The sequence below is a fragment of the Rhinopithecus roxellana genome, chromosome 18 (assembly GCF_007565055.1).
Source record: "Rhinopithecus roxellana isolate Shanxi Qingling chromosome 18, ASM756505v1, whole genome shotgun sequence".
In the NCBI taxonomy this organism is placed as follows: domain Eukaryota; kingdom Metazoa; phylum Chordata; class Mammalia; order Primates; family Cercopithecidae; genus Rhinopithecus; species Rhinopithecus roxellana.
Window position 1 is genome coordinate 46611435 of NC_044566.1, and position 20499 is coordinate 46631933.

The 20499-nt window shown below is 34.7% G+C and overlaps 1 protein-coding gene across 9 annotated transcripts in view; it reads left to right on the forward strand.

Annotated features, from left to right (window-relative positions):
* The window catches only part of ZC3H13 (zinc finger CCCH-type containing 13), a 102767-nt gene that overhangs the window by 27065 nt on the left and 55203 nt on the right, over positions 1 to 20499 (forward strand). For all 9 annotated transcript variants that reach the window (XM_030922096.1, XM_030922101.1, XM_030922095.1 and 6 more), the window contains 2 exons: positions 10966 to 11074; positions 19606 to 19745. In XM_030922096.1, the coding sequence (XP_030777956.1) occupies positions 10966 to 11074; positions 19606 to 19745 (249 nt within the window). The remainder of the gene's footprint in view (positions 1 to 10965; positions 11075 to 19605; positions 19746 to 20499) is intronic.

Below are 20499 nucleotides of genomic sequence, written 5' to 3' on the forward strand. Positions count from 1 at the left end.
TATAGATGTCTATTAGGTCTGCTTGGTGCAGAGATGAGTTCAATTCCTGGACATCCTTGTTAACTTTCTGTCTCGTTGATCTGTCTAATGTTGACAGTGGAGTGTTGAAGTTTCCCATTATTATTGTATGGGAGTCTAAGTCTCTTTGTAAGTCTCTAAGGACTTACTTTATGAATCTGGGTGCTCCTGTATTGGGTGCATATATATTTAGGAGAATTAGCTCTTCCTGTTGAATTGATCCCTTTACCATTATGTAATGGCCTTCTTTGTCTCTTTTGATCTTTGATGGTTTAAAGTCTGTTTTATCAGAGACTAGGATTGCAACCCCTGCTTTTTTTTGTTCTCCATTTGCTTGGTAGATCTTCCTCCATCCCTTTATTTTGAGCCTATGTATGTCTCTGCATGTGAGATGGGTCTCCTGAATACAGCAGACTGATGGGTCTTGACTCTTTATCCAGTTTGCCAGTCTGTGTCTTTTAATTGGAGCATTTAGTCCATTTACATTTAAGGTTAATATTGTTATGTGTGACCTTGATCCAGCCATTATGATATTAACTGGTTGTTTTGCTCGTTAATTTATGCAGTTTCTTCCTAGCCTCGATGGTCTTTACATTTTGGCATGTTTTTGCAATGGCTGGTACCAGTTGTTCCTTTCCATATTTAGGGCTTCCTTCAGGGTCTCTTGTAAGGCAGGCCTGGTGGTGACAAAATCTCTAAGCATTTGCTTATCTGTAAAGGATTTTATTTCTCCTTCACTGATGAAACTTAGTTTGGCTGGATATGAAATTCTGGGTTTAAAATTCTTTTCTTTAAGAATGTTGAATATTGGCCCCCACTCTCTTCTGGCTTGTAGAGTTCCTGCTGAGAGATCTGCTGTTAGTCTGATGGGCTTCCCTTTGTGGGTAACCCGACCTTTCTCTCTGGCTGCCCTTAAGATTCTTTCCTTCATTTCAACTTTGGTGAATCTGGCAATTATGTGTCTTGGAGTTGCTCTTCTGGAGGAATATCTTTGTGGTGTTCTCTGTATTTCCTGAATTTGAATGTTGGCCTGCCCTACTAGGTTGGGGAAGTTCTCCTGGATGATATCCTCAAGAGTGTTTTCCAACTTGGTTCCATTTTCCCCCTCACTGTCAGGCACCCCAATCAGACGTAGATTTGGTCTTTTTACATAATCCCATACTTCTTGCAGGCTTTGTTCATTTCTTTTTCTTCTTTTTTCTTTTGGTTTCTCTTCTCGCTTCATTTCATTCATTTGATCCTCAATCGCTGATACTCTTTCTTCCAGTTGATCGAGTCAGTTACTGAAGCTTGTGCATCTGTCACGTATTTCTCGTGTCATGGTTTTCATCTCTGTCATTTCGTTTATGACCTTCTCTGCATTAATTATTCTAGCTGTCAATTCTTCCACTCTTTTTTCAAGATTTTTAGTTTCTTTGCGCTGGGTACGTAATTCCTCCTTTAGCTCTGAGAAGTTTGATGGACTGAAGCCTTCTTTTCTCATCTCGTCAAAGTCATTCTCTGACCAGCTTTGATCCGTTGCTGGCGATGAGCTGCGCTCCTTTGCAGGGGGAGATGCGCTCTTATTTTTTGAATTTCCAGCTTTTCTGCCCTGCTTCTTCCCCATCTTTGTGGTTTTATCTGCCTCTGGTCTTTGATGATGGTGACGTACTGATGGGGTTTTGGTATAGGTGTCTTTCCTGTTTGATAGTTTTCCTTCTGACAGTCAGGACCCTCACCTATAGGTCTGTTGGATATTGGTTGAGGTCCACTCCAGATCCTGTTTGCCTGGGTATCAGCAGCAGAGGTTGCAGAAGATAGAATATTGCTGAACAGCGAGTGTACCTGTCTGATTCTTACTTTGGAAGCTTCCTCTCTGGGGTGTACTCCACCCTGTGAGGTGTGGGGTGTCAGACGGCCCCTAGTGGGGGATGTCTCCCAGTTAGGCTACTCAGGGGTCAGGGACCCACTTGAGCAGGCAGTCTGTCCCTTCTCAGATCTCAACCTCCGTGTTGGGAGATCCACTGCTCTCTTCAAAGCTGTCAGACAGAGTCGTTTGCGTCTGCAGAGGTTTCTGCTACTTTTGTTGTTGTTGTTGTTAACTGTGCCCTGTCCCCAGAGGTGGAGTCTACAGAGACAGGCAGGTTTCCTTGAGCTGCTGTGAGCTCTACCCAGTTCGAGCTTCCCAGTGGCTTTGTTTACCTACTTAAGCCTCAGCAATGGCGGGCGCCCCTCCCCCAGCCTCGCTGCTGCCTTGCGGTTAGATTGCAGACTGCTGTGTTAGCAATGAGGGAGGCTCCGTGGGCGTGGGACCCTCCCGGCCAGGTGTGGGATATATTCTCCTGGTGTACACGTTTGCTTAAAGCGCAGTATTGGAGTGGGGGTTACCCGATTTTCCAGGTGTTGTGTGTCTCAGTTCCCCTGGCTAGGAAAAGGGATTCCCTTGCGCCTTGCGCTTCCCAGGTGAGGTGATGCCTCGCCCTGCTTCAGCTCTCGCTGGTCGGGCTGCAGCAACTGACCAGCACCAATTGTCCGGCACTCCCTAGTGAGATGACCCCAGTTCCTCAGTTGAAAATGCAGAAATCACTGGTCTTCTGTGTCGCTCGCGCTGGGAGTTGGAGACTGGAGCTGTTCCTATTCAGCCATCTTGCTCCGCCCCCGATTTGCTAATATTTTTGATAAGGATTTTTGCTGTTATTCATGAGAGATACTGGTCTTTAGTTTTTTTATAATGTCTTTTTCTGGTTTCAGAATTAGGATAATGTTGACCTCTTAGAATGAGTTAAGAAGTAGTCCATCTCTTCTGTCTCTGAAGAGATTATAGAGGATTGATATAATTTCTTCCAGAAATATTTGGTAGACTTTACCTATAAACTATCTGGTGCTTTCTATTTTGAAAGGTTATTAATTATTGATTCAATTTTTAAAATAGATATATACCTACTGAAATTGCTTGCTTCTCTTGTGTGAGTTTTGGCACCTTGTATTTTTCAAGAACTGGCGCATTTCATCTAGGTTGTCAAGTTTGTAGTCATGCATTATTCATAGTATTCCTTTATCATGTTTTTCATGTTCATGGGATTTGTAGTGAGATCCCTTCCTTTGTTTCTCTTATTGGTAATTTATGTCTTTCTTTTTTTCTTAATTAACTTGGTCAGAAGGCTGATTAATTTTATTGATCTTTTCAAAGAAAACAGCATTTGGTTTTGCTAATTTTTCTCTATTGAATTTCTATTTTTGATTTCATTGACTTTTTTCATTATAATTTTTAAGTTTATTTTCTTCTGCTTACTTTGGGTTTAATTTGTTCTTTTTCTTGTTTTCTGAAGTGGAAGCTTAATGATTTTTGGTTGTCTTTTCTAATATATGCATTCAATGCTATAAACATCTATCTCTTTGGGTACAGTGTTCACTGCATCCAATAAATTGTCATAAGTTATATTTTTATTTTCATTTAGCTTAAAATACTTTAAAATTTTTTTACAATTTCTGCTTTGACCAATGTGTTTATTAAAATTGTGTTGTTGAAACATTTGGGGATTGTCCTAATCTTTCTGTTATGGATTTCTAGTTTAATTTCATTGTGGCTGAAAACAGACATTGTATGATTTCTTTTAAATTTGTTAAGTGTGTTTTATGGCCCAGAATGTGATCTGTCTTGGTGAATGATCTGTATGAGCTTGAGAAGAATGTGTATTTTGCTGTTGTTAGATAAAACCATCTATAATCAATTATATCAAGTTTGTTGATGGTGCTTGAGTTCAACTATGTTTTTACTGACTTCCTGTTGAATCTTTCCATTTATGATTGAAGGGTGTTAAATCCTCAACCATAATAGTGAATTTCTCTTTGCAGTTTTATCAGTTTTTGCCTCAGGTATTTTGATGCTTTGATGGTAGGGTCATACACGTAAGAATTGTTATGTGTTTTTGGAGAATGGACCTCTGTATCATTATACAGTGCTCCCCTTTGTCTCTGATAACTTACCTGGCTCTAGAGTCTACACTGTCTGAAATTAATATACCTACTCCTACTCTTTTTTGATTAGTGTTAGCATAGTATACCTTTCTTCATTCCTTTACTTTTGATCTATTAATATATGTGTTTATATGTGGGTTTCTTGTAGACGACATACCATTGGGTCTTGTTTCTTCATCCACTCTGAGAATATCTATGTTTTAATTGTTTTCAGAGAATCAGCTTTTACATTTGTATATTAGTTCCTTCTTTGTGCTTTCTAACATTTATTTCTGGGTTTTTAAATTCCTTCTATGGTTGCTTATTTTTTTGTTGTTGTTGAATTTGTTGAACATTTGTTTTCATTTTTATTTATGTTCTTTAATGCTGTAAGTTCTCATCAGATAACTGCTTTAGCTGAATCTCATGGATCTCATATGTCAAACTTTGACAGTTATTTTCAGGAAATTCTCCTCTCTAGATTTGGATTTCAGCCATTATCTAAGAATTGTTTAATGGAATGTTTTAAAATTTTCACGTTGAAGGGTCTTTTGTTTTTTATGTGTTTATGTGTGTTTTCTTTTGATTTTTTTTTTTTTTTTTTTTTTTTTTTTTTTTTTTTTTGAGACGGAGTCTTGCTCTGCCGCCCAGGCTGGAGTGCAGTGGCCAGCTCTCAGCTCACTGCAAGCTCCGCCTCCCGGGTTCACGCCATTCTCCTGCCTCAGCCTCCCGAGTAGCTGGGACTACAGGCGCCCGCCTCGTCGCCCGGCTAGTTTTTTGTATTTTTTTAGTAGAGACGGGGTTTCACCGTATTAGCCAGGATGGTCTCGATCTCCTGACCTCGTGATCCGCCTGTCTCGGCCTCCCAAAGTGCTGGGATTACAGGCTTGAGCCACCGCGCCCGGCCTTCTTTTGATTTTTAAAAAGTAACTTTCATGTTATTTTTCATATTTTTGAATTTGATGAGATTTTCTTTGTAGCCTAAGACAGTCACTTTTTCTCAGTTTTCCACCCATGCTTTAAAAAAAAGGTATATTTTCTAGTTCTTGGTTTTTAGGTTCTATAAATATATATAAAACATCTATTCTTTGGGCATCCTATATTTTTAAGATCCTTCTCTATTCGATCTATTTTGGTTTGAGAACATTATGTTAAAGTATCTTATTAGTAGGTTTCTGTCTCTTTTACTCCATCTCCTATAGTTTCTGCTCTTCACTACTGTATTATTAGGTACATAGATACAGAAGTATTAATAACTATTTCTTTTTCACTTTAATTCTTTTCATACTTTTTAGAAGTGGTGTTATTTTGGTTATCTGTATATTTCTTACTTGGTTTTTCTGAGATGAGCTAATTTAATTTATATGAGCACTTCATAAAAAGAATCTCTGATAATCCTATTTGGGTATTTTTCTTTAGTATAAACAAAATAAACTACAGCTTCATTAAGTATAGGACTAAAATACTGTCTTTGTTTCTATAATATTGAAAGGAACTGGAACTGCAGATATGTGAATAATTACAAAATTTCAAAATATTAGGTGTATATATTCTAAAGCTATGTATAGACTGAGCAGGCTGTTGGACTAACGTTCAGGCCAAAGCACAACAATGGACCATTTTACTAGATTAATAAAGTGTTTTTTTTTTTAGCTTTAATCAGATGTGTCCAGTTATAAAGGTTTGAAAACATTAAGGTGGAAACCCTAATCTTTTTAAAATTAATAGTTGCTTCACTTGTTAATAATTTTGAGATACCACATGGCACTAAATGACAGAAAAGAAAAATTGGTATTAACATGAATTCTAGAGCTGCTCAAAGAAAATCCAGAAATTCATTGATAATGTTAGTGTTCTATGAAACTAAGTTTATTTTTAGAGCAGTAGGATTTGGAATAGCATTATTCTTTTAAAATAAAAGAAGAGGTTAGACCTAGTATCGTGGATCACACCTGTAATCCCAGTACTTTGGGCAACTGAGGTAGGAGGATTGGTTGAGCCCAGGAGTTCAAGACCAGCTTGGGCAACATAGAGAGACCCTGTCTCTACAAATAAAAATTTTTTTTTAATTAGCTGGGCATAATGGTGTGTACCAGTAGTTCCAGCTATGGAAGGCTGAGGCGGGAGGATTGCTTGAGCCCAAAAGGTCAAGACTGCAGTGAGCTATGATTGCGCCACTGCTTCAGCCTGGGTCATAGAACAAGACCCTGCCTCAAGTAGATAGATGGATAGATAGGATAGATTGATAAGATCAATAAGGTAGGTAGATAGATGGATGATAGGAGAAGAAAACAGAGGTTTGTGTAAAACATTGAATGTTTAAAATCCTCTGATGTCAATATAATAAATATGGAATTATTCCTTGAATGATAACTTTAGTAATGGATAGATTTGTATAGATGTTTATAAGTGAATATTAGTGGCAGGTGAGAATGTTATTGACATACAAATAATTGAGTCGTTCTTTGACTAAATGTTCTGAGATAATTTTTATATGTTAACTTCAAAGGAAATTTCTCCAAGTAATTGTGGAAAGACGTAAGTAAATCCAATATAGGAGGTGTGGTTATATAGGAAGCTCAGAAACTGTTAGGGATAAACGTAGAGTTGATTTTAGGCATAGAAAGTTAATTGCACTGGTATGGAATAGAGTGACTTGACCTGACAATAGTTGCCAGCTGAAGAATTTCTCCAGAATTCGTCACATAAAGAGAAGTTATGGAAAGTATTGACAAGGTTTAAAAACATGGGGGAAATACTTAGAAAATTCAATATGCATCTAATTGGAAACCCAGAAGAAAAAAGAAAAGAATGTTGGAGAAGCAACATTTTAAGAAATAGTAGCTGAGAATTTTCCATAATTGATGAACCATAAACTACAGATACAAGATGTGCAGTATATCAGAGATAGAATATTATAATGAAACTGTAAAACATCAGAGATATAGAGAAAATACTAGAAACCTCTAGATATAGAAAGACAAATCCCCATGCAAAAAAGCAGCAGGATGGCATCAGTAACAAATAATGGAAGCTAAAAGGCAGTGAAATATTATTTTCAAAGTACTGAGATAAACCTGTGAACTGAAAGTATGTACCAGAGTCTGGCTTTCAATAATGAGAATAAAATAAAGACCTTTTTCAAGTAAAATTGAGATTGTTTACTACCAACAGATCTTCACAAAATAGAGAATGTTTAAAAGTATATACATCACGAAGATGGAAAAAGACCCTAGAAGAATGGTCGGAAACGTGAATAGTAAAGGAGAAATTTTTATTAAATTGGAAATTCTGTCTTGTTATGGCCATTGAAGTTATCAAAAGTGTGGCATTGTACCATGAGGAAGTGAAGTGCAGTATGAAGTGTCATGCATATCACTTTGGATTCCCCAGAACCCATTCCACCATTTTTTCATTTTGTATCAGCATTGTGATTTGGGGAATTGATCCCACTTTCATGGCTGGGCCTTGATTAGTCAAATCCAGTTGTAATAATTCCATTCCCCTTGCTAGTTCAGTTGATTCAGGAAGCAGGCCTAAGCTGTTTATCCCATGGCTATTACCTTGATAGCAGTTATTCATACAGAGGTGGCCATGTGACTGAAGTTGGCCTGGTTGCTCTGAAGGAAATAATTCTTATTTGTACTTGTGGGAGAGATACATTGAGGAGACCCAGATTGCTGCTGCTTGTGGTAAGAAATAAGCCTTAATGTGAAGTCAACATTAGGAATAGCAGAGCTGTGAGAAATGAAAACTAGAGTGAATATTTGGTCTTTGATGATTTCACTGTTACTAAGTCACTTAGGCCTGAATTTTACCCTATTTATAGGCTTCATTTTATGTGAAACAATAGTTCAAATTTGTATAGTTTAGGAGATTATAGTTTCTTAGTTGAAGCTCCATTCTTCTTTGCAAAAACAAGTTAGACTTGATTAATACAAGTATAATTTCAATTCTAAGGGGAGTTGGAAGATGTATGCTTTATGCTCTTCTGACAAGACTAGATTAATTTGGGGTATCATATTTCATTGAAGCACACTGGCAGATTAGTATGCCCAGAGAAGATGAAAGAGTGATGAGGAAAGGTCTAGCACATGAAAGAAGCATTAGATTTGTTTTGCATGATTCCAGAGGTTAGAACTAGTCCCAATCAGTAGAAATTCTAGAGAGGTATAACCTCTAGAGAGGTTAAGAAAGATGCGATGGGCATAAGAAATAATTTTCTAATAATTAGAACTGTCTGGAAATGGGACAAAAGGGTGCAGGAGTAGAAAGCCAAGATTTTTGCGCCCAAGAGCCTTCTAATAGAGGGCTTCTATAGCTATACAAGTATTATGGAAAATTGTTCTGCGTAGAGTAAGAGGTTGGATTATATTACTTACACAGGCTCCTAACCATTTTTAAACTTAGTTACTAATAAAGGTTCTGAACTCTCTTAGTCTTGACACTTCCTTTTTATTTCATATTCTTTGTAATGCCTGCTTTTTATCTAAAATTGATGATGAACATAATCTGCCCACACATATAATGTTCAAGAAATAAACGTGCATGTAAGAGTGGAAATGAAAGTAATATAAACATCTAAAATCATGTGTTACATTTCTGAAATTCAAGAAACTTAAAACCAAACATTTTTCCTAAGGCACAGACATTTGGGAGCAAGACCTGGTCTTAATTGAAATAAATTTAATTACGGTTTTTATAAAAGTGGTGAATTTCTGTGTTTTGCTGCAAAAATGTTAGTATGTTTGGTCACAGGCTACTGTTCCAGACTCCACTGGAACAGTAGTACTACTTAATATTCTTTGAAATGCACACACACACACAAAAAAGATCTAAACTCTAGAATATCTGGTCCCAAGGGTTTTGGCTGAAATACTGTCGTTCTTCAAGTATATCAACACTTCGATGTTCCAGGATGACTAATTTAGAACACATATTAATCAATAGGTTATACTTTTAATTAATATGTTTGGATTTAAGAGAAGATGAGAAGCCATTCTGTTCAAGAAATACAGCAAGGTGGAATAGGAGACCGTGCTATACTACGTTGGACAAGTAATACCATACCCTATTTATTTGAATATAAGAGAAAAGGGGAAATAACTTTATTTGATAAAAGGAATAACATACCTAAACAAGTATACACATTGTTGAAGTGGAGAAAGTTAGGAAATAAGATGTTTTTTAAATGAGCTAGACCTTCTTAATAGATGTTACCAAAGTAATTTCCTGTATTATGATTTGAAGTAAGAACTTGAAATTCCATCACCTGTTTAAGTGTGCATTCAGTCTCTGGTACCTAATAATAGAAGTTATATGTGACCTCTGGGAGTAACATCAGAAAACTTGATGCTAGTCCATATTGAAAACCATGGACAATTCAAAAATTTTAATTTTAATATTTAGGGTAAATACGAAATATTTACACACATCATCATTAATGACATTTATTGATACAACATTTCTGGCTCTAAATCTGATAAAAAGTAATGTTACAAATTTGTAGATTTATTTTGCAGCACTAGCACTACTGCTGTGACACCCTTTTTAGCTAGACTTGCAGTTGGATTTCACATACTTTTAAGTGGACAGAAAGCACAGAATATGTTATTTAATAATTTGGAGATAACCTCCTATTAAATATTTTTGGCATAGTTATTCAGTAATGTCTATTTATAGTGGGTTTAATCCATAGAACATTCAAAAATTGGGATGTATAATAGTTCTTCATTGATGTTCCACAGAATATGTTTTAAGAGTAAAAATAAATTATATTTCTTCCTTTTGTCTTCTGTGCAAGTAGAGGCCCATTTCTATTTTCTTGACTCTTTACCATTTTTTTCATGGCAGGCTTTACTCTCATATAACTTACAAATTATTTTCGTCAACCTCTGTTGTCTTACCAGCAATCAAATACAAATTTTGTCAGTAATATTTACAATATGACTTCATGCCTAAATATGTAGAATTTGGAGGCAGTTATTTATACTAGAGTTCTTTAAAAAGAAAACTACAAAGAGAAATTAATTTGTGTTTTAAGCAGCCAAATTTTATGATTAGTAATGCTCAGAAAGAAATTTGAGCACTTAATATCCTTGTGTATATGTGTCTTTCGTAGTATTTACAATGTTAGTGAAAGTGAGACTTTTACTGTGTTGGAAGATAACAGTTGCATAACACTGGTTACTTTTATTTTCTCACCACTTAGTAAAATATGATTTGGAGTTCTTATGTAATAGGACGTTTAATTGACTTTTATAATCTGAATTAATTTTGTCCTTTTTTGTGAGCTGCTTTTATACCTGGAATAAAATGTAAAACCTGTTTTTTAGCAGCAGTAGTGAGGACTAATTTACTGACTATTTTAGGTACCATTTGGTTTCATCAAAATTGGTAAAATATCTTTTTGTAAACCTTTGTAATACTATTAAATGAGTTTGTATTTATCCCTAGGTGTCTAGGAAAATGGCAATTACTTGAATATATGACAAGTCCTAGATCAGTTATTTTTAGAAGTCTGTGGTGAATGGTTTATCCCTTTTTTGTCATTTTAAAATATAATCACTTACAAATCCTTCCATTGCATTTTATTCATTTTAAACTGTCTTCTCCCTAGTGATTTTCACATAGAAACTTAGTATGTAGCTGAATGTCACAAGCTTGTTAAAGTATTAGATTTGCATTGCATATTGTCACATCTTAACTACTCTTTAATATTTAAAGTTTTTGTTCTTTAGTAAAATAGATATTGTGTAGTCTATATCTTTTAGTTTTTGTTCTTTAGCAAAGTTTTTGTTCTTTAGTAAAATAGATGGAGCATAGTCTTTTCATTGTGGTACTCAACTAGAACTTGTCACTTTCTCTACTTAGTGGATAAGTGACTATTTACAAAACTGATTCTTTGATGAAACAGAGATAAATGAAATTAAAATGTTCTCTATTACAATAAACTACCTCATATAATTTTTAAAAATATAGTAATCTGAATGTATGTGTATACTTTTTTAGAAAGAATCTTCAAGAGGGAGACATAGGGAAAAGGAAGACATAAAAATCACTAAGGAGAGAACTCCGGAAAGTGAAGAAGAAAATGTAGAATGGGAAACTAATAGAGATGGTGAGTTTCAGAATCTTGGTTTAAATGACGAATTCTTGCTTATTTACTTTGTACAGTTTTTGTGGGCTTCAGAACACCTTACAACTGTGATTTCCCTCTTGTTTCAGAGTCATCTTATTGACATGTTTTTATCTTACTGAATTATAAGGCAAAAACTGGCATATAGTAGCTGTACAAAGGCAGGGAAAGTGGTTTGCATTGCATATTTTAATTTTCCCTTCCTAGTTTTTCCTCTAGAACTTTATTGTACAGCATTACAGCCCTTCAGGATTCTATTGCATATGTAAATTAAAAAATTCCTAACACTAAGCTTAAAAGGAAATCTAAATTTGTTTTACATAAAATATTATAAATGAGATTTTTAAACCTTAAGGACTTAGGAAAGTTATTTCCAAGAAATGTTTGATTTGTATCTTTCAGAAGAAATCAAAATCAGATGGAGACCTGATTTATTAATAAAAAATTACCAAAAATTTTTTTTTCTTGAGGCATGGTCTCACTCTGTCACCCAGGCTGGAGAACGGTGGTATGATCATGGCTCACTGCAGCTTAGCCTCTTGGAGTCAAGCAGTCCTCCTGCCTATTATCTCAGCGCTTTGGGAGGCTAAGGCTGGAGTACCACTTTAGCCCAGGAGTTTGAGACCAGTGTGGGCAACAAAGACCCCATCTCTAAAAAAAAAACACACAAAAAAATTAGCCTGACACGGTGGTGCATGCCTGTGATCCCAGCTACTTGGGAAGCTGAGGTGGGAGCAAAGTCATTTTTGAGTCATCATCTTAACAAATAAGCATTTATTTTCTACTCCTTGAATGTTTTCTCCACCTCTTTGATGTTCTGAAAGATGGGCACCATAACGTCATATTACCAAACACAGAGAAAGAAAACCTGTATTTATTAAATGCATTGAATGGGGGTGGACAATTTAATGTAATTTATATAATTGTCTTATTATGTCAATAGCTTTGTTACTCTACTTACAGATGACAAAACTAAAGATCTTAAGAATTTAGCGACTTTTTCAGTGAAAACTTAGACCAGGTATTAGAAAACTAGAGTATGTGGGCCAGTCACTGGTTTTTGCAAATAAAGTTTTATTGGAACACAGCCATGTCCCTCCGTTTGGTTACATACTGTCTGTGGCTGCTTTTGAGTTACCGGGGCCAAGTCGAGTCGTTATGACAGAGAACTGAGAAGCTACAAGACTAAAATATTAACTACTATATTTCAGAATTAGCTCTAAAGACTTAGTAGACTAACACTTGTAAAGTATTATAAATACATTTTTCTGGTAATTGTTACATCAGTACTTAAAGGAAACCTGTTCCATCTTTGGACAGTGCTGTTAAAAAAATGCTTCTAAGAACAAATAGGAAACTTGTTTATGGTTACTCAGGATGTCATAATCCAACCTAATACCACTTCTACAAAGTAGCAATAAAGGCAGCTATACTCTCCCATTTTTGTTGACTAATTAGTATATTTAAATAAAATATTATAAACTATAACTGTTCAAGTTTGGAGAGCTAACTTTTCCTAAATACTAAGGGATTACCTCTTAACACAGCCAAGCATCCTTTCTTTTCATTTTACTTTTTTTGCATAAAAAACATTTTAAAATGTATTTGATACTTCTTATCTTTAAATTTTTTTCTGTTGTTGTTACAATAATTAATAATTGTTGAAAATATAAAAGGTTCAGAAAAGCCCAAGTCTGTTATTTTTCTTCATAGTAGGTATGTCAAACCTCCATAAATCTATGCTTTCATTTCTCTTTTTTGCTATCTACTGAGCAGAAATGATGGAAATCTTTAGGAATTCCCTCAACTTCCTCCTACCACACCTTCAAATTAATTTTTTATTCTTGCCTAAACTTTTTTACTTCCCTCTTATGCTGTGTAAACGGCCTCCTTCCTGCTGTATAAGGTTGATGAATAATTCCTTTGTATTGTAGATCTAATTTCCTCCCACCTCAGCAATCTTGTTCATTTATGATACACTCCTTCCTATATTACTGTTAGTTGCTATCCTGCTTATCCCCACTTAACAACTAAATTCTTAAAACAGTTCTGTACCTTACTGTTTCTACTTGATACTGTTTCACCTGATACTTATTATTCAGTTTTCTGACCCAGCTCTCCACTAAAACTGCTTTTGAAAGTCACTAATGACCTGCTCTTTGCTGAATAAATGAAGATGTACTTGTTTCTATCTTAAACAACCATTCTACAGCATTTGACACATCAAGAGCTCCTGTTCTCTTGAAAAAGACTCTTTTGGCTTCTATTTATCACTCTTCAGTTTTATATCTTCCTGTTCAAGCCCTTCAGTCTTACATAGAGGCTCCTTGTATTCTCTCTGCCCCTTAAATGTCGATTCCCAAGGATTTGCACTTAACAGTGATTTTACTTCAAGAGCCTTTTATGTAGGAAATTCTTTTAAAAGGTGAGTGTAAATGTCTTTAATAGGAATTTCTTATGCTTTCCCTTGATTGAAACGCACAGGTTTTGACCACTGTGTATCTCTGTGATTTGAAAGTATCTGTTGAGGGAATATTGGAAAGCATTGAGTTAGGTGCCCCAGTCCCTGGATAGTGAGACTAAACTGGTTTCATAGACTTACCTTCTGCATTGTCATTCTAACTGGAGTAACAGTTTTAGCTGGGTTCAGAAGAAATTGGTATATTTATAAATTTTCTGTTTTTTAGGCCACTTTTATATGCTTTTTCAGAACCCCCAAATAACTTTTGTCTTTGTGTATTTTATGTTTCCATAACTGTCATATTATGAACCTGAGAACATTTTAAAATATTTATTCATTAATTTAACAATGACGTATAAAAATCCAATATGCGCTATTATGAAAAATAACTATTTTGCAAAGTAAAAAATAATAATTGTGAGGAGGTGGCAGTGTTTTGCATCATTTTGCAAATTGTTTTAATATCTGACTTTATAGTTGATAGGTAGATTTTCTTACCTGCTTCTACATTCCACCTGTTAACCACATCACATATTCTGGAAAACTCCACTATCTACTCATGGGAGAATGAGTACAACAGGCAAACAATATAGTGTTATAGAAATAGTTTGATTTTGTAGAACTCCTGAAATTGTCTCAGGGACCTCCCCAGTGTCCTCAGACCACTCTCTGAGAATCACTTGTCTATAAGAACAGCTTTTCAAACTTGGTTGTTTTCCTATTGCCTACCCATCTTCTTTTCTCACGTTTAATTTTTTCTTCTAGATGAAATCATGCTCCTAGTGCTTCATTAACATTGTATGTGTAGTGACTCCAAATCTGGAGCTCTCAATTTAGCATTGACCAACTGGGCATCTCCATCTTAAGGGCATCACTTTTCCTACCAGATACCAACAGTCCTCAGTGTCATCACTGGCACTCCTTCTTTCCCTCCACCCAGGCATTTACCAGATATTTTTATGTACCAAATACCATTGAAAACCATCTGTTTCTCTTGATTTACTACTAACATTCTAGTTCTTAAGGTATTTGTTTATTGCCTATAAATATATTTTACCAAAATAACCTCCTAATCCCATCCCTTGTTTATAGTCTTGTCTCCTAATTTATTCTCCACTTTAAAGCAAGAATAATCTTTCTTAAAAAGTTTTTTTACTGAAGTATACTATACGTTCAGAGGAATGCACAATACATGTGTCCAACCCATTGGATTTTTACAAACTGAACACGTTTGTAAAACCATCACTCAGATCAGTAAGTAGTAAATTACTATTTTCCCATAGTCCCCTTGTGTTTTCTTCTAGTCACTGCTCCTTACTCTCACCTCCCAAAGGTTCTGTCCTGATTTCTAGCACCATTGATTAGTTTTGTCTGTTTGAGCTCCATATAAATGGAATTGACAGCATGTACTCTTTTTGTGCCTTGCTTCTTTTGTTAACAGTATTATCTGAGATTGTACTTTATTTCACAAATCATTCATTCTTATTGCTATATAGTGTTTTATTGTATGAACATGCCATAATTCAGTCTACTGTTGGTGAACATTTAAGTAATTCCCAGTTTGGTGCTATTATGCATAACAAGATGCTGTTACTATTCTTAAACATGTTTTTTGGTAAACATGTACAGACACATACCCATTCCTCTTGAGTTTATGGTTTGAAGTGGAATTTCTGGGCCATTGAGTTCCTCTTTAGTAGATAGTTTCAAATCAAAAATGTTTGTACCAGTTACCCATATGGTATTTTTGCCTTTTTCATCGTAGCTATTCTAAAATTTTGTAGTGATATCTTACTGGGGTTTTAGTTTGCATTTCCCTAATGAAGTTGAAAACTTTTTCACATGTTCACTGACCATCGTGCATGCTATTTTGTGAAGTGTCTATTCCAAATGTTTGCCATTCTTCTATTGTGTTACCTGTTTTTGTTGTTGTTGTTGTTGTTGTTGTTGTTAATTAGAGGAATCTTTATGTTTTCTGGATATGAGATTTTTATTAGATATATAAATATATTGTGAGTATTTCCTGCCACTCTATGAATTGCAGAACAGTCTTTTAAAAGAATAAATTGAATGTTCATTTTATTTTCCTGTTTCAAATTCCCTAATTTCCCATTGCCTTAAGGAGCAAGTACAAATTCTAACTATGACTATAAAACTTTTGATTATCTGGTTGCTCTCTATATTTCCAGTCCCCACTCCAAAGTCTGTGGTTTTTGTTTGGTTCCTTAAACTTCTTGTATTTGCTCAGCATGTGTTCTTAAGGACCAGTGAAGTAACATAAAAAGCAGAAGTATCATTGCAGTAGAATGTGTGAAAATATTTTGGTAATCTTGGAGGTTAGTACATCCTCCTTAAATAGGGCATAAAACCCAGAAGTCACAAACATTTGATTACATAAAACTGGGAGTTTCTGTGTAACAAAATGCAGAAGTTAAAAACAGATGAAAGGCTAAAATACTTGACACGTGTAACGTGTAAGCATTAATAAAGACACTATATAGACATAATGAGTTTCTACAAATACATAAGAAAAAGACAGCCTAGTTAAAAAATAAGTAAAAATATATATGTATCGGATAGGTAACTCACAGGAGAAATAGAAATGGCCAATAAATGCTCAATCTTACTGCAGGGAAATATTGATGAAAATAAAGAGCTAGGATTATTCACCCATCAGTTTGGCAGAAATGAAGAATATTACTGTTTTTAAGTAGGGGTTTACATTGGTAAAGCAGTTTTGGGGTACAGTTTGGTGATACTAGAAATAGAAATTATACTTATTTTCAGTCCAGCAGTGCAGTCTGAGAAATAATGTCGTAGAAAAATACTTGTACTTGAACCAAAGTAGAACCAAAGTATATATCAAAATGTTCATATAAGTCTTGTTTTTAACATCAAAATATTGAAAACAGTTCATCTGTCTTTAAGAAGGAAACCCTTTAAGTAAGCTATGATAATGTATGATCATATGAATGAAGTGCTTTGCAGGTGTTAAAATGAAGATAGTTGAACTCTATGACTTGGAAAGATCTTGTTTATAAGGCAGTGTTGAATGTTAAAGGGAAAAATGTAAAACGTTATTTTCATGCATATGACACTAAACTATTAGTAGTGCTATCACTGGCATAAGGATGGCTGTAGGAGGAATATAAGGGAAATTTCATATTTTACTCTGCGTATTCAGAATTATTTAAGACTTTAGCAATGAGAATGTATCATAAAGACAGAAAGTACAAAATATAGAATGGAATTCAAAAACAAGTGTCTGAAATCTGTTAATAAATTTAGAAAATGTCTCAGACAGCTTGAGGTTATTGCTACAATTGCCTTTTAAAAACTGATACACATAAATGATTCTAACTCATTGGGAAAATGTTAAATGTAATTCGAATGGTATAACAAGGCAATTCACAAATATTTATAGTTTTAAATCCTTATACATAAACCTGTTATATATCTATGATTATTTTTATGCAATAAATTACTAGAAGTTGCTGTATTAAAGGGTATTGATATTCTTAAGGCTTTTACCCATATTGACGAATGATTTTACAAGATAGATGTACTAGTTTACATTGCTACCACCAGAGAATGAGTATGTCCTTTATTTGTACCTTTACCAACAATTAATTTTATAATTAGAAAAAATGGCTCCTGAATACATGAAAAAATATGTATATACTTTCTTCATTTCTTTCTCTTTGTGAATTGCCTTGTAATATCCTTTGCCTGTTCTGTTAATTAGTAAGAATATATAGAAAGAATCTGAACCTTTTCTTTTGTGTTACATATATTTTTCTGTTGTATATTCTTAAAAATATCTACCTTGTTAAATATACCATTCTAATTATACTTAATATTTTTCTGATGACTTAGAATCATTTATGTGAATCAGTTTTTATAAGGCAAAATTGTAATGATAACCTGAAGCCACATGAGAGACATTTTCTAAATTTATTAACTTGTTCCACACTCTTGTTTTTGAGTTCCATCCTGGATTTTGTATTTCCTGTTTTTTCTTTTGTTGTCAAAATACTGTCAGTTGCAATGTGCCTGTCTTGTAGTCCATCTCTTACAGGTTAGGAAAACATCTGAGTTTTTATTATATGCATAAAATAAGCATCTTCAGAATAAGGACCTGAGAGCTTTTCTTTTGAGCAAACTATATTAGTTATGTTTACTACAGTGACTAGACTTTTTTTTTTTTGAGATGGAGTCTTGCTGTGTTGCCAGGCTGGAGTGCAGTGGCGCAATGTCAGCTCACTGCAACCTCCGCCTCCCGGGTTCAAGCGATTCTCCTGCCTCTGACTCCTGAGAAGCTGGGACTACAGGCGCACGCCACCACGCCCAGCTAATTTTTGTATTTATAGTAGAGACAGGGTTTCACTGTGTTGGCCAGGATGGTCTCGATCTCTTAACCTGATGATCCGTCCTCCTCGGCCTCCCAAAGTGCTGAGATTACAGGCATGAGCTACTGCGCCCGACTGACTTAGAAATATATTTTAACTGCTCAGGCCTCTCCCCCTTGGTTGGATAGTTGAAGACTGAGAACTGAAAGCTGGTTTTTATGTGTTCTATATTGGTGATATTTCCAGTTGCGAATTTTTAGATTGGCAGTGCATTATTGATAACACAGTAGCTTCAGAAACACTGTTAATCATTCTCAATTAACTACTCTTTCCTTTGTTTTACCTGAGCCTTTGGTTATGGAATTTTATTGAATTTAAGAACATAATAAAACTAGGTCATTGACTCCTATTATTCACCGATGTAAAGTATCTCAATAGAGTACAAAATAACTGGAGATAGCTAGTATTCACTTAATTAAATTCAGTATCTTCATTTTATCTAGTGAAAAGTACTTGCCGTTAATTATTTAGTAATTGCTTTCTGACTGAAAAACATGATTTAGCCTATTTCATATATTTACTGAGAAATTGTCATCGTACTCCAACATAAGATGAGTATATCAAGCTTAGTCACACAGGTAGTGAATATATATGGTTACCCTCTCAGTCCCCAAGCATGAATGAATAGTTGTCATTCTAATGTATTTGAGCAATATATAACAGCGATGTTCATTTTCATGGGTTTTAAGCAGTCAAGTAGGACTTCTTATGTTTGTTGCTTTTTAGTTCTTCATTTTATTTCTTTACCCAAGGTTAAGACATGATCTAAAGTGCTAGAAGTATAGCTTGAGAAGGCATCTCAGTTTGTGATCAGTCAAGTCCACCGTGGTCAATGAAATTCCCACCTCTAGGCTCCTGGGCATTTCTGGCAGATGAGGGTGATGGGGTTGGGTGCTAGTGCCAGTAACTTCTACATATTTTAATGAAATAGATCTGCACACCACTCTTCCTTTTTGATTTTTTAACCAATCTTCATAGCTTTTTATCAGAAAATATTAAATGGAAATAGAAATATGGCATCAGATCCATTGAGATGGACGTTTGTGATCTAAGGAAATAGTACAAATCACTTGTGAAGAAAATGTTATAAATCCTTTAAAAATTATTTTATGTACACATTAGTACTAATATTACTTTAGTTTTTGATGTTATTCAGTTGTCTCACAAATTTTAAAACTGACAAGCCTATTAAGCAATGTTGCACATGTAATATAACCTCACGTTGTATAATGTATTTTAGTAGTGTGTCTTTAGGAAAATCAAGGAGATAATGAGTCACATCATATACAGCATGAAATATTGAAGGCTGTGGTATCTTTAAGGCTTAGAAATGCAGCTGAGCGCCTTTTGTCTTTTAATATTCCATCTCCTAACAAAAAACCCAGCTTCCAACAACCCAAAATTATTTCCAGAAAACCCAAAAACTTTAAAAGTATTTGGCTTTTCTTGAAGAAATCAACCATGGTGATTTTAATCCTTTATAGAAATGATATCTATTTCTTTTATCTTTTAGAAGTATGTCATTCTGATGAAAGACTCTGCCGTTTAGATTTGCGTAAGAAATTAGTTGAAAAAAGTCTGTATGATTTTTGGCATAGATAATTATTACTAGTTTATAACAGTAATGCAATTTTATTTTAAAGATTCTGACAATGGAGATATTAATTATGATTATGTTCATGAATTGTCATTGGAAATGAAGCGTCAGAAGATACAGAGGGAATTAATGAAGCTGGAGCAAGAAAACATGGAGAAGAGAGAAGAAATTATCATTAAAAAGGAGGTATGCTATTTATTGCAATAAATATGTTAGTACTTAATAGCAGCATCTGTATTGATCGGATAATGCAACTTCTTGCTACATCTTAAATTATACTAGCATACTGATATATTGATCAACCCACTGTATATGTACTACTCCATATATATTCATTTAATCTTCACATTATTCTATTAGATAAGTATCAAATATTTATGTTATTGAATAGGTGAGCAAAGCTGAGAGTTTGTTACCTAGAGTCACCAGCTAATGTAACATGGGGTTTGAATCTACATATGTCTGTTTCAGGCCCATGCTGTTTCTAGAATACCTTGTTTCTTTTCTAAAAAGTGAAGATACAGTTATTTTAAATATAATTTATGATTTTTTTCTGAGGAGATTTTGAAATTTTATGATTTTAATTTACTTAATTGAAACTGGTATATGTTAGAACAGTTATATTGCTTAAAATCATGGATTCAGGAGTCAGACTAATATCAACAGATAGTGGCTATTATAATTTATTTTCATTTCAAACTTTTTTTGTAGGGATGAGATCTTTCTCTTTACCCAGGCTGGAGTGCAGTGGCACTCACTGCAGCCTTGAACTCCTGGGCTCGAGGGATCCTCCCATCTCAGCCTCCCTAATAGCTATGTCCATAGGCACGTTCCATGTCTTTTTTTTTTTTTTTTTTTTTTGTAGAAGAGATAGGGTTTTTTTTATGTTACCCAGGCTGATCTCGAACTCCTCACCTCAAGCAATCCTTTCACCTCAGCC